General features: G+C 46.2%; 1 protein-coding gene across 1 annotated transcript; it reads left to right on the forward strand.

Moving 5' to 3' along the window:
- The first annotated feature begins 8,726 nt into the window (after positions 1-8,726).
- LOC147121633 (zinc finger protein 556-like) lies at positions 8,727-9,019 on the forward strand. The gene is given in 2 exon segments (XM_085982045.1): positions 8,727-8,877; positions 8,880-9,019. Coding segments are annotated over 2 exon segments (291 nt in total).
- The last annotated feature ends 5,423 nt before the right edge of the window (positions 9,020-14,442 follow it).

Consider the following 14,442-nt stretch of genomic DNA (forward strand, 5'->3'; position numbering starts at 1 on the left):
GTGTCCCAGGATGAGGATCATCGCACCCAGAGTCAGCGTTACCGTCGGGAAGAAGATTTGTTTGGTCTGCACTGGACATGTTCCTTTGGACCGATGGTGGTGGCTGCGGAAGCTGAGTAAGACCATGAAGAACTCCACGGTCGAGTGGGAGAGACTGGGTAACAATACCCAATGGACTATTACGGGGACTCATGGGGGATTGAGTGTCTGTTGGGACAAATGGTGGGAACCAGATGAGGGGATTTACATCTGTATGTGGGGTTCAGAACGCGTCTGCCCCACAGGCATCTCCATCTTTTTCCAAAGACAGTGGCAGGATGCTGGGAAAGGAATGAGGTGGGACGTCAGCACATGGGCGTGCGGAATCCCACACTCTCAGATCCCGGTGAATGCCACTGAGCTCATCACCCGCCCCCGCAAGCCCCTGCCCACAATTCCGGTAACCAAAGCCCGCAAGGAAGGGTGCCCCACCACTACCAAGGGACCCGGGAACAGATTGGTATTAGTGCCCACAGGTCAGGTGCTGTACCAAGGGGTGCACTACGCGGTAGCCTCGGTGATTTTAAACCTCACCGAGGTGCGATTGCCAGAGTGGTGCCCCAAGGAAACGGAGCAATTGTACCAGGTCCTGTTAACAAACATGTTCAGACAGTTTTATGAGTTCGACTTTGCCGATGTCGACAGAGCCGGACTGTACACCACACCACATGAGGTCTTGGACAGGGTAGGGAGACAAATAAGGGGTACAGTAAATGATATTTTTACAGCCTTTAACACAGGGACTTCCGTCATCAACACTCTGGATGACGTGGAGCTGCAGACTCAGATCAATTATTTAAAAGGGCGGTTAAGAAAGATACTGACGGACGAGAATAAGGTAGTGGGTTCTGAGTTACATGAGGACCAGGCCATGACACTACACTTGAAAGAAATTATAGCGGAGCTGGAAAAATACGCTAAAATGGTAAATGCTCTCATCAGGGAGGATCGGAATGCGTCAGATCAGGCTGCGCAGAACGAAGCGTGCGTGCTGTACGGGGCGTGGTTACTGGGCGAGGGCCGCAGTAATCTGGAGGATTTAAAACAAGGTTTGGTCCCCTCCTGGATCAGCAATAAGCACCTCACAGCCCTCCACCCTTTTGAGAATGCATTGAGTCCATGCCAGCTCAGACTAGCTTCAGAGGCCTACCCAGTCCCAGTGGACTGTGGGAGGTCTAATCATACCATTATGGGTATAGTGGTAAGAATGCCGGTAATGGGTAAAACAGCTAAACCCGCCCCGGTATACAGGGTGGAGAACATTGGAGTCATTCAAGGGGGTGCACACATTCGCTACACAGCGGTCCCACCGTACGTCATTCGATGGGAGCATGCAATGACGGGTACCGACCTCGCGGGGTGCCGGAGCCAGGGAGCACACATCATCCTGTGTCCCCAGCACTTGAATGCCTATTCGAAACCACAGTGCGGGTTCAGAACTGCTGGCACGAAGCCTATAAATTGCACCATGGAGGCAATGGCACAAAGCCATGTGCCCCCGCAGGTGGCATATATAGGAGGTGGGACATACTGTGTCACCACTGCTGCGCCCCACTACCAACATGGATAGCACGGCTGGTGTCCAGTCAGTGACAGCAGTTTCTGCTTCAAACCCAAGGCAGAAGTTCAAGTGGCCCAAGAGCAAATTGTCCCCATTCCTGAACCTTCCACTGTTCACATCACTGTTAAAGCAAATTTCACTGATCTGCAATGATTCGTTGCACATTTTGGGTATATCATTCCCCCTCTCCCTGAACACCTCACCAAGATATTAAAAGCCGTTGCCATTTCACAGAAACATTTTTATACTCTGGAGCAGAAGACGTTAGAAGTAGGGGCAGACATATTAGATATAGTGTCCCAACAGTGGTGGGACCTGTTCACTAATATAGAAGTCCCTTCTTGGATTAGGATAGCCTCCCACATCCTTGTAGTGTGTCAGGTTTTTATTGTGATTTATTTACTGTTTGTACATTGTAAGAGGGACAAGCGTGTCCAGAAGTATGAGAACAGAGGAGAATGGAGAGAGCACTATGAGCGGGTAGAAGAGGAGACACCCATTTAGTTTTTGCTGCTATGTATAAAGTTAAAGTTTCCCTCCCTCCTCTATTTTTTGATAGTGTTCATGTATGATTTTGTTTGTATTTTTCTTTCTTTATGGTATTTTTATTGAAGTTTTATTATATGTGTTGCTATTAATAAAAGAGAATATGTATGAACCAGGTGGTGTAGGGGTATTAGGCCCCCCTCCATGCCTGGAAATGTGTGTGTCAGATTTTAATTCCAATGTATTGCCATCTATAGATGCTTAATGTACACTGCGGGTTTTCTGAAATGGGAAATGCATGTGTCGTGGGGTCGTAGATAGGTAAATACAGGGGATGGTTTGATTATGGAGAGTCAGAAAATTTTGCTCACCCAGAATTATGATACTTCAAGCAAGTTATAGTATCATCAGGGGGGACTGTAAGATTTGCAAAATTGAACATTGTCCTATAAGGGTCTATTGGCAGAAGAGGCCTTAATTTTAAAGACTGTTTTAAAAGAAGCCCAGAAAAAGGGGCATACAAAATGGCCACCAGACCCCGTGACCAGCTTTTGGGACACTTTAAAATGGTTCCTGCAGTCCCCAGACAGCTTTTTGTGGATTCAGCCCACAGTAGGTTCTGGAAGGCAGTTTCAGGGAAAAAGAAACCAGACAGAACCACATACATATGGATTGGATGCAGATCCAGTCAGATCGGCCTGTAGATAAAGGCCATCTAGATGTTTACCCAGACAAAGGAAAACAGTTTCATATTCATAGGGGGAACATCAAGAACCGTTTAAGACATCAGAAGGACGGTAAAAACAATACAGGGTCATTCCAGACCAGAGATGGCCATTACCAGCCATCCCAAAGTAGTTTAAAACATAATGGCCCAGAAATTCCAGAACGGGGCTTGCAGCGCGTGCAAGCCCCGTATTTACACTTACCCCGCGCTACTGACGATCAGCTCCAGGGACGCCTGGAATTGGTGTTTCCAGAAGAAGAATCCCGGGCAGCGTATGATGTCATGCCGCCCAGGAGTGCAGCCAGTGCGAAGCCAGGAGCGTGCAGTGCAAGTGAGACACGCCCCTTGAGGTCTCAGTTTCACTGGACATGCCCCCAATGTTTCTGTCAAGCTGCTAACCATTTTTACATGCAAAGCAGCAGTTTAAATAGGTTTTTGGAAGTTTTTTGAAGATTTTGGTAACTTTTATAAACTTTTTAAAATGTTTACATTATTTTGAGTAATCTGAAGTAGTTTTAAACAGAATTAAAGCAATTTAAAGACTTTTAAAAGCCCTAAAAGAATTTTTTTAATTCCATTTATTTATTTAGCAATGTCATCGTCATACGTGTCTTCACACTGTTCCCTTTGGGGAACTGTATGAAGTGGTGGAAGGATTTATGGCCATGATTAACGCTCATTCCGTGACCATAACCATCTTTGAACCAGCCATTAGGGCGGTTAGTCCTATGGCGGGAGGGTTTTACGGGCTCCCACAAGCTATACAAGGAGGGGGGCCACCCACACCCACGGACGCAAATATCCCACTGGATGTCAACCCAGAATTTAGAGCCGGAGCTCCGACTCCACTTGCCGGGACTGTCTGGAGCGGGGTTCGAAACCCTACCCTGAACTGGCCCAGCGGCGGGGATCCTACCGCTATGACAAAGGCCCAATCCGATTAGCAACGTGAAATGGCAGCATAGGGCTCCAGTCACGGGGAGGGAAAAGGCGCAGGAAACGTATGGGTGTCACCTTTTGTGCGGCGTGGGCCTTTTGCGTAGCAGTAAGCATCCCCGCCGCTGGGCCAGAAGGAGTAGGGTTTTGAACCCCACTCCAGACAGTCCCGGCAAGTGGAGTCGAAGTTCCAACTTTAAATTCTCGGTGGACATCCAGCGGGATACTTGCGTCCGTGGGTGTTGGTGGCCCCCCCCCCTCAGATGGGTTGTGGGAGCCCGTAAAACCCTCCCGCCATAGGACTAACCACCCTAATGGCTGGTTCAAAGATGGTTACGGTCACGGAATGAGCGTTAATCACGGCCATAAATCCTTCCACGACTTCATACAGTTCCCCAAAGGGAACAGTGTGAGGATACGTACGATGATGACCTCTTGCGCAATGCACCTCCTTGGACCCTCAGTCGCAGATGCGAGGGGGCAAGTTGTGCAATTGTTAAATTTTTCATTTTATTGACATGTAAAATGTTGGCCCAGTAATTCCCTTCCAAATGCGCGAGTACGGTCGGGGTACTTACGCATCTGGACGGATGAAATGCCGGTTTTCAGCATGCACAGTGCATGTGGGGAAAACCGGCATTTCCTGTCCTCTGAACGAAGGGGTTCAGAGGCAGAACGCGTGCGACTGCACAGGTAGCGCGTGCGCAGTATAATTCGCCGCTTTCATTAATGCTTTCAGTGAGGTCAAGTCATTACAACTTACACATGAAAAAAGCATGGGTACAGTTGCTCCAGAGGCTGCGGAGGAAGGTATTTATTATCGTGGAGCTTCTGAAAGTATGTATGTCTGTATATATTCCTTTGCGTGTTATGTATATATTCCTTTACTTATGTGTATGAATGTATTATTTAATTATGACTTTCAGAGAAAGTAACTTATTGGAAAATCATAATTAAAAACATACATTCATACACATTAGTAAAGGAATATAAAACATACATACATATACGTAAAGGAATATATGTGGACATACATACATAACTCATTCTCACATTCCATTCACACAGCCACAATTGCTCCTTCTACCTACCGTTCTGAAAACCATTAAAAAAAAAAAAAATTTTAACTTTAAAACTTACTTAAAATTTCTTAAAATAACTTCCCTCCCTTTCCCAAACAAAAATATTGCATTTCAGAAGCTCCACGATAAAATGTTTCTTCCTCCGCAGCCAATGAACCACTTTACACTTGCTTTTTTCAAGTGTAAATTCTGAGGACTTACCCTCACGGATTTCATGAATGAAATCTACGAAGTTCACTGCGCAAGCGCTGCCTGTGCAGTCGCACGCGCTCGAGGTCTGGAAATGCCGGCGTTCCCCGCATGCGCTGTTCATGCTGAAGGCCGGCATTTCCAACGGCCAGATGCGTGAGTACCCCGAGCGCACTCATGCCTTTGGCCGCGAATTTCTGGCCCAATGGCCCAGTAATTCCGGGCACAACGCATGAGTAAGGACGGGGTACTCACGCGTGTGCCCGGAGGAATTGCTGGTTTTCAGCATGCACAGCGCATGCGCTGAAAACCGGCATTTCCTGTCCTCTGACCTAAGGGGTTAAGAGGCAGAACGCGCGCGACTGCACAGGCAGCGCATGCGCAGTGAAATTCCTTTTTTTTTTCAGAGTTGCCCGAGTGTAAAGGCCTCCGGTTTTTACGCGTGGAAAAACCAGACGTAAGTATTTCGTTTTTCAGGTAAGTGGGCTTTTAGTACAATGTAGAAAATTTTTTTCCACAGGTTTATTATTTTTAAACAATTTACAGTAAGGTAAGTTTAGTTTTAGACCCTATTTTTTAAAAAGTTATTTTTTTCAAAAAATTGATTAATTGTTTAAAACATTTTTTTAAACTTATTTATAGTTAATATAATCAGTGGGATGTTTTTTTAAATTTTATTTAAAGCTAAAGTAGTGTTTTGGCAGCCCATACTTTTCATGAGTTTGACAGCTCTTACTGTCAAACTCATGAATGAGTTTCCCCTCCCCTGATTGGCTGCACAGTGCTCACCTGATCCCAGCTGGCACATCGCACTAACTACGCCGCTGGATCAGGTAAGCACATCGCGCCGACATCTGAACCGGGCCAGTAACAGGAAATGCGAGCAGGCCCGGGCTTCAGATGTCGGCGCGCAGGGTGAGTGCACATCGGGGGCTTGCACGAGCGGCAAGCTCCCGATCCTAATTTCAGGGCCATAAACTACCCCGCTGTGCTACAAGCCCGCCAAAAGTTAAACAAAGACTAACCTTGATTTGGCGGGAGATAAAGGCCTCTTTTGAGAAGTATACCTGGGGACCCGGGGTAGCAATCGATATTCTGAGAAAGTTCGAAGGATTCGGAGGGGCTTCATCTTCTGCTTCAGCTGGGCTTCTACATCTTTACATCGCCAGCCATCGAAAAACGCAGCTCTGTTCGGTGCAGAGTTTGGGTGGAGACGACAGAAGATCGAGGTTCGAGATGGGAGGTCGAGTCAGCATCTAACCCCGGGGTAACTGTCGGGAGATCATCGACCAACCCCGGGACGCTGAGAAAGATAGAAGAAACCTATCTGAAAATGGTAAACCAGCTGGGCACTGCGAAGAAACCTATTTGACCATGATCAAATAGGTGGTCTCCATCCACGCCGCTGTCCAGGCCCGCCAGCATCCAGCCTGTCCGTGACCTTCACCTCGAGGAAGAAGAGAGAGAGTCACAGTCCGCAGCGCTGACCACGTGGAGACAGGACACCTGAAAGGATCAAAACGCAGACCTTTTTCAAAACTCTATACTTTCCAACTGGATTGGTGAGCATGTTTCTGGCCCCTCACAATCTGATCTAGATAGGCTTAGGGGGTGGGCATTTAAGGGGTAATTTTAACAATGAGTTTTTGTCCCTCGATGTTCCGTGTGTTTCCCCATTTCGTGAGGACTTTTGTAAAGTATAATATGCCTGTATATATCTTAGCCAGTACTGTATTATGATTTGTTTTTCCCTCCCATGTACCTTATTGGCTTGCAGTTTGATTTGTTCCTTTATGCAATAAAGTTTCATTTCGTTTTCATTAAACTTGGTCTATAGAGTTTTCTCTGCATTGTAGTTCCTGCCCCAAATTCCAGTGTATAGAATCTAAGGGGGAGTGGGTCGAACCACTCAAAAGCTTACTGTGCAAGAGAGAGAGAGAGAGACCTCTGCGATCTCTAAGAACCCCTTACACATGCTCTTTCCTTCCTTCTAATTCCCCCCTTATTCTCTTAACTGAAGCTGCTGAGCCATAGAGCTCTACTGGTATCATGGAATCATAGAAAGTTACAGCACAGATGGAGCCCATTCAGCCCAACTTGTCCGTGCCAGCCAACAAAGAGATATCCAGCCCAATCCCACTTTCCTGCACTTGGCCTGTAGCCTTGTAGGTGACAGCACTTCAAGTGCATATCCAAGTACTTTTTAAATGTGATGAGGGTTTCTGACTCTACCACACTTTCAGGCTGTGAGTTCCAGACACCCACCGCCCCCTGGGTGAAAAGAATTCTCCTCAACTCCCCTCTAATCATTCTACCAATTACTTTAAATCTATGCCCCCTGGTTATTGACCCCTCTGCTAATGGAAATAGGTCCTTCCTATCCACTTTATCTAGGCCCCTCATAATTTTATACACCTCAATTATGTCGCCCCTCAGCCTCCTCTGTTCCAAAGAAAACAACCCCAGCCTATCCAATCTTTCCTCATAGCTAAAATTCCCCAGCCCAGGCAACATCCTCATACATCTCCTCTGTACCCTCTCTAATGCAATCACATCCTTCCTGTAATGCGTGACCAGAACTGTACGCAGTACTCTAGCTGCGGCCTAACTAGTGTTTTATACAGTTCAAGCATAACCTCCCTGCTCTTATATTCTATGCCTCGGCAAATAAAGGCAAGTATCCTGTACAAAAGCAAAATACTGCGGATGCTGGAAATCTGAAATAAAAACACAAAATGCTGGAAGTGCTCAGCTGGTCAGGCAGCATCTGTGGAGAGAGAAACAGAGTTAATGTTTCAGGTCAATGACCCTTCGTCAGAACTTCGCCAGAAGGGCCATTGACCTAAAAAGTTAACTCTGTTTCTCTCTACTAGTATCCTGTATGCCTTCTTAACCACCGTATCTACCTGTCCTGCCACCTTCAGGGATCTGTGGACATGCACTCCAAGGTCCCTCTGATCTTCTGCACTTCTCCGTGACCTACCATTTATGGTGTATTCTCTTTCCTTGTTGGCCCTCCCCAAATACATTACCTCAAATGCACTGGTACCTCGAGAAGTGACCACATGCGAGTCTAGTGGGCACCAGTAAGTACCAGTGGGCTGTTTGACCAGAAAGTGCACCGCAGTCAAAATCAATCAACGAATACACGTTTTCCAGCATGAGTCACTGGGTAGCAGTCAGGAGCCGAAATACTGTCTGACTTTACCCCTCCTTAGGCTAGGTGGACTGAGGCCCATTTACTGTACCAGGTGAGATCAGCAAACTCAGTACAGACGAGGGAGGGAAGCTGGGACCTCTCTGGTATGTATGGGTGCATTTACCCACTGAGCCACTGGGGATAAAACACGTGTTAACTAACAAGCAAATGGGTAGTTCCTTTGTTTCTAGCTGTAGAACAAACGTGTGTGGTGTTCTTTCTTTACCTGTAGGCTATATAACTCAGTCAAGACTCCAAACTTCAGATTCTAAATCCTGGAAAGGAATTAGCTCCTCTTCAGAGCAGTAATTAATCCCAAATTCCCAGTGAGATTGCTTTGACATCAACCAGAAATCGACAGATATAAAGACTTTGGGCCGTGATTTGGAAGTAGAGAAGTGAGTTGGAATTCTTCATTTAAAAGGAAGAGAGTTATTAGTTAAATAACTGAAGACCCCTCACCCTCGTGTGTGAGGATCTGGTTGTAAGTAAAGCTGCCTCAGGAAGATGTCTCAAGCTATTAACCAAACTCTTCAGTCCAAGAAGAAGCGCTTTGAATGTCTGGTGTGCGGCAAGGAATATACTTCAAACTCCAGCCTGAAGGTGCGCAAGCGTATCCACACCCAGCAGCTGGTGTACAGGTGTCTGGTTTGCAAGAAGCCGCCATCCTGATGATGCACCAGCGCAGGCACATGGGTGGAAAGCCGTACAAATGCAATATCTGTGGCAAGAAATTTGTCAATTCTTCCGTCATTGGCAACCACCTGCGTATTCACACGGCCAAAGAAAAAACTGCGTGAATGGGTTGGTACTTTAACAGAAAGAACTGTGTGGTTATTGATGTAGGTACATTATCTTGGGAAAGCTTTCACATCCTGAGGAATGATCTAGGACTCTCAAAGGATGAAAAGTATTTGGTGAAAGTGGAAAATAACTTTATAGTCATTTTACCTGTCACTACGTCAAAGACATGGCTTTCAACTACAGTAGTGTTACTGTCTGTATGGCTTTACTCAAGCACAGCTGTTTTAACAAACTGTCAGGAATTACCAGTTGAACGATTTAATTGGAAATAGGTTTGGCATCTTCCTTAATGGAAAAAAATGGTGGTTAAAACCCCAAAGGCAACAAGATTTTTTTCAAATCTGAATGCAAAAACAACCAACGTTTTGTAGGCAAAAGACAAATTAAGAACAAATTAACCGTGCAGTTCAATGTGAATGAGTGGTCAGCATCACTCAGTCATTGCAAGCAATTTGCATTGACGTTAAACACCAGCTCTGTAGCTAAGTCTTCACTTTGCACACTCTCCCAGCAAGGTAAACTCGAAGTGAGTGGAATTCCAGAGCCAATTGAACATGAACAACAGCCAACTTTTGGTGGACTTCCTCTCTTCTCTGGCTGTGAATTGCAGTTCTTGACAAAGTTCTGTCAGATCTGAATTTGGTAAAGGTTATCAAATCTGTCTCTGGAAATTTGACAAAGGAGAAAGGCCATTTCATGTCATTCATTAACTCTGATGAATCTCCCAAGATTCAGCAGGCCACAACTGAGCATTCTCTGAAAATAAACTCTTTAATGGCTTGGATTGAATAATGTCAATCGGTCTGAAAGGACATAGAAACATAGAAGATAGGAGCAGGAGTAGGCCATTCGGCCCGTCGAGCCCGCTCCGCCATTTAATGTGATCATGGCTGATCATCCAAATTCAGTACCCTGGCCCTGCTTTCTCCCCATATCCCTTGATCCCTTTAGCCTTAAGAAATATATCCAACTCCTTCTTGAATATATTTAATGAATTGGCCTCAACTGCCTTCTGTGGTAGAGAATTCCACAGGTTCACCACTCTCTGGGTGAAGGAATTCCTCCTCATTTCTGTCCTAAATGGCTTAACCCTTATCCTTAGACTATGACCCCTGGTTCTGGACCCCACCCCCGCCCCCCACTGTTATGTTCATTAATAACTAGTCGTTTTTATTAAGAACAGCGAACTTTTGCTAGACACTTTATTGAGCACATGTGGACTAGGTACAGTATCTGTAGAGGCCTCCATCTTGACTGCTGCCTTGTGGGTAGCCTAGTGCATCGTGGGTAGCCCACTCTTATATAAATACAGCACCACCTAGTGTACCATTCCAGAATGACAGGTTACTGATCATTACATCCCCCTTTCTTTGAGGTTAAACAAAATCAGTATCAATCAATATCAATCAATAACAACATAAACATCTTCAACAGTCAATACATTTTCAATGTAGTTTTCTTTGTACTCAAAGATTAAGTCTCTCAGGCTTTCTTACTTCACGTGTGGATCTTCTCAGCACAGGTAAGTCTGATAGCAAAATACTGCAGATGTTGGAAATCCGAAATAACACCTCATCTTCCGATTAGGCAGTCTGCAGCCTTCCGGACTCAATATCGAGTTCAACAATTTCAGATCATAAGCTCGGCCCCCATTTCATTTTCTCTTGTAATTGTTCCACTCCTTTCCCCCCCCCCCTTTCCTTTTGTTTCTCTCTCACACCTGGCAGCTATCTTTTGCCCTGCCAGTGCACTTTACACCTAATCCCAGCCTATCACCATCTCGTCTAGCTTCTAATCTCTTTTACTTCTTTTGTTTCTTTTATTCTTTTGTCCGATCGCAGCCCTGCCTCTGATCTAGTCTCTTTTCTTTCCAGTTTTGAAGAAGGGTCCAACCCGAAACGTCAACTCAAATTTCTCTCCACGGATGTTGCCTGACCTGCTGAGTTTTTCCAGCATTTTCTGTTGTTATACAGGTAAGTCTGATGTGTTTTCATGAGAGCCTGTATGTGTATTTGTGTTAGATTGTTCTGGTGGTGAGTGACAAGATTCAGTTGTGGCATTGTCATCGATTTGCTCTTCAATAGTCTCTTGTGTTTTTAGGAGGGAACGGCGGTTCCTCCTGAGAATCTGTCCTTCCTCAGTTCTAACAGTGTATGACCTTGGTCCTACTTCCTCAAGAACTGTAGCTTTCCTGTTCCATGCATCTGGATCCTCAATCCTGACAACATCACCCCTTGTCAATGGTTTCAGAGTTTTGGATGACTTGTCATAGTATGATTTCTGTTTCAGCTTTAACAGTTGAAGTCTCTGTCTCAGTTCCTTACTCTGCTTTTCTTTTGCACAGCAGGGTAGCGTGGTACGCAACTTGTGACCCATTAGGAGTTCAGCAGGTGAAGAACCAGAGTCTAAAGGTGAGGCTCGGTAGCTCAGCAGGGCGAGATAAGGATCAGACTTGCTTTCTGTCGCTTTCTTCAGTAGCTGCTTGAGAACTTGAACACCTTTCTCTGCCTTACCATTCGACTGAGCATACAAAGGACTGGATGTGATGTGTTGAAAGTCATAATGTGCTGCAAACTGTTGCCACTCCTTACAGTTGAAGCACGGACCATTGTCGTTAATGGCAATCCTGGGAATTCCCTGTCTGGCGAAGATGGATTTCACATGCATTATGACACTGCTTGCTGTGGTGCTTGAGAGCAGTGCCATCTCAGGATAGTTAGAATAGTAGTCAATCACTATTAGATAGTCTTTACCATTTAAATGAAAAAGGTCCATACCAACCTTTTGCCATGGTGCTGTTAGTATGTCAGCTACTATCATTGTTTCCTTTGCTTGTTTGTTTTGGTGTTTCTGACATGTCTCACATTTGCCTATCATGTTCTCAATGTCCTTATTTATGCCAGGCCAATAAACAGTGGCCTCGAAATTCACTTTGGGCCCGCCAGCTGGCGTGCGCCCAAAAGTTAGCGCTGAGTGCGGAGCCAGTTGCGACCGTCAGATATTCAGTTTTTGCGCCCCAAGTCGGAACCGGGCGCTATTCCAGGGTGTGCCCGCCCCTGCTTGGGGCGCTGAAACTCAATTTCAGCGCTCTAGACGCCGCTGCGCCACCCGCTGCGGAGCGGCAGGCTGCGGTACTGCAGGCCTCCTCCTTCTCTTAAGGGGGAGGTGCCTGCAACGGGGAGATCGCCGCTGGATAGTGCCGGCAAATGAGCCCGGCACCACGGAGAAGTGCCGGGTTCGCGGAAAGCAGCCGGCAATGCCGCGGGGGGGGTGGAGGAGGCCGGGGAAGGAGGTGCGGGCAGGCGGCCGCCGAAAAAGCGGCCGGCCGCACCTCCACCTTAAAGCGCCCCACTAAGGCTACAGTACGGCCCCGTTTTCTGATCGCTGTTTGCGGCTGCTGCGGAAGAGGCGTCCGCAACTAAATATGGGGATCGGGCCGGGATCGGGGCAGAACTGGGGCACTGCGCACACCGATGACGTCATCGGTGCCGGCGCAGCGCTAACGGCTACCGCCGCCATTACCGCTGCGTTGAATATCAGCGCAAACTCCTGTATTGGTGCAGAAGCCCTCTTTGGGCGGTAACTGGCCGCAAAGCTGGCAGCGCCTTACTGAATTTCTAGGCCAGTGTCTCTTGCTCTCCTTTTGCATTTTTCAATTCCGAGGTGTCCCTCATGAATCCTTTTGAGCATGTCTTGACGTAGAGCCTGTGGAATGACTATTCTGTTCTGTTTTAGTAATAGTCCACTTGCGACACTCAATTCTGACCTTATGTGAAAATATTTTGGACAGGAACCTTTTGGCCAACCATGATGAATGTTCTCTATTACTGTTTGTAATACTGTATCTTTTACTGTTTCTTCTGCTATTTGCTTTGATTTTGTGTCTGACACGGGCAGTGTAGCAGTGACCATACTCACATGAACATCCACGTCTTCTTCAGTAGAGCTCACATGACTCATTGTGGGTGCTCGGGATAGTGCATCTGCTAACACTATGTATTTGCCTGGTGTGTAGATCAGTTCAAAGTCATATCTTTGCAGCTTCATCATGAGTCGTTGAATCCTTGGAGGCATCTCATTCAGGTTCTTTTTTATGATGGCAACCAGTGGGCTGTGGTCTGTCTCAACTGTGAAGGTGGGAAGTCCATATATGTAGCCATAAAACTTTTCTAGTCCAACTACCAAGCCTAGACATTCCTTTTCAATCTGGGCGTATCGACACTCAGTATCAGTCATAGACCTGGAGGCATAGGCAACAGGCTTCCAATCTTCACCCTCTGCTTGTAGCAAGACCGCACCTAGGCCATCTTTTGATGCATCCGTTGACACTTTGATTCTTTTTGTTGGGTCAAAGAAGGGGAGTACAGGTGTGGTTGTCAGCACTGTTTTGAGGTTGATCCACTCTTGTTCATGTCTTTCTGTCCATGCGAACTCATTTGTTTTACGTAGCAGGTCTCGCAGACAGGCTGTCTTGGCTGACAAGTTAGGAATGAACTTTCCAATGAAGTTTATCATCCCCATGATGCGTAGCACTCCTTTTTTGTCAGTGGGTCGGGGCATTTTGAGTATGGCGTTTACTTTTTCCATATCTGGCTCTATTCCTTTACCAGATAGATTATCTCCTAGGAAAGTGACTTCCTGGATGCCAAACTGACACTTGGCTTTGTTGAGCTTCAGTCCATTCCGGCGTATGCTCTGTAGCACTTTAGTCAGTCTCTCATTGTGTTCTTTCAGTGTGGAGCCCCAGATGATGATGTCATCAACATAGACCCGAACTCCTTCCAGACCTTCAATTATGTGTTCCATCGCTCTATGAAAGATTTCAGATGCAGATATTATCCCGAAAGGCATTCTGAGGAAACAATACCTGCCAAATGGTGTGTTGAAGGTACAGTATTTGGTGCTCTCTTCATCCAGTTTTAGTTGCCAAAATCCTTGTGAGGCATCGAGCTTTGTAAAGTATCTGGCACCTGACATTTCACTGGTGATTTCTTCTCGCTTGGGAATCTGGTAGTGTTCACGTTTTATGTTTGCATTTAAGTCCTTTGGATCCATGCATATTCTTAGATCATTGTTCTTTTTCTTTACATATACCGTGGAGTTAACCCAGTCTGTTGGCTCTTTGACTTTCCTGATGACTCCTAGTGTGGTCATTCTGTCCAGTTCATTCTTGAGCTGGTCACGCAGGGGTGCTGGAACTCTTCGTGGAGCATGTACCACTGGCTGAGCATTCTCCTTTAGCTGGATCTTGTAAGTGAATGTTAGAACTCCAAATCCTTTGAACACATCCTGGAAATTATTCACTACAGAATCCACCGAGTCATCTGGTCTGCTTATGGCACAGTTTATACGGTAGACTCTCTTGACCAGTTCTAAGTCCTCACAAGCTTTGTCACCCAGTAGTGAATCAAGTCCTTCA

This window comes from Somniosus microcephalus, chromosome 3, assembly GCF_052327205.1.
Source record: "Somniosus microcephalus isolate GS21.2 chromosome 3, FLI_Smic_1.0, whole genome shotgun sequence".
NCBI classification, from domain to species: domain Eukaryota; kingdom Metazoa; phylum Chordata; class Chondrichthyes; order Squaliformes; family Somniosidae; genus Somniosus; species Somniosus microcephalus.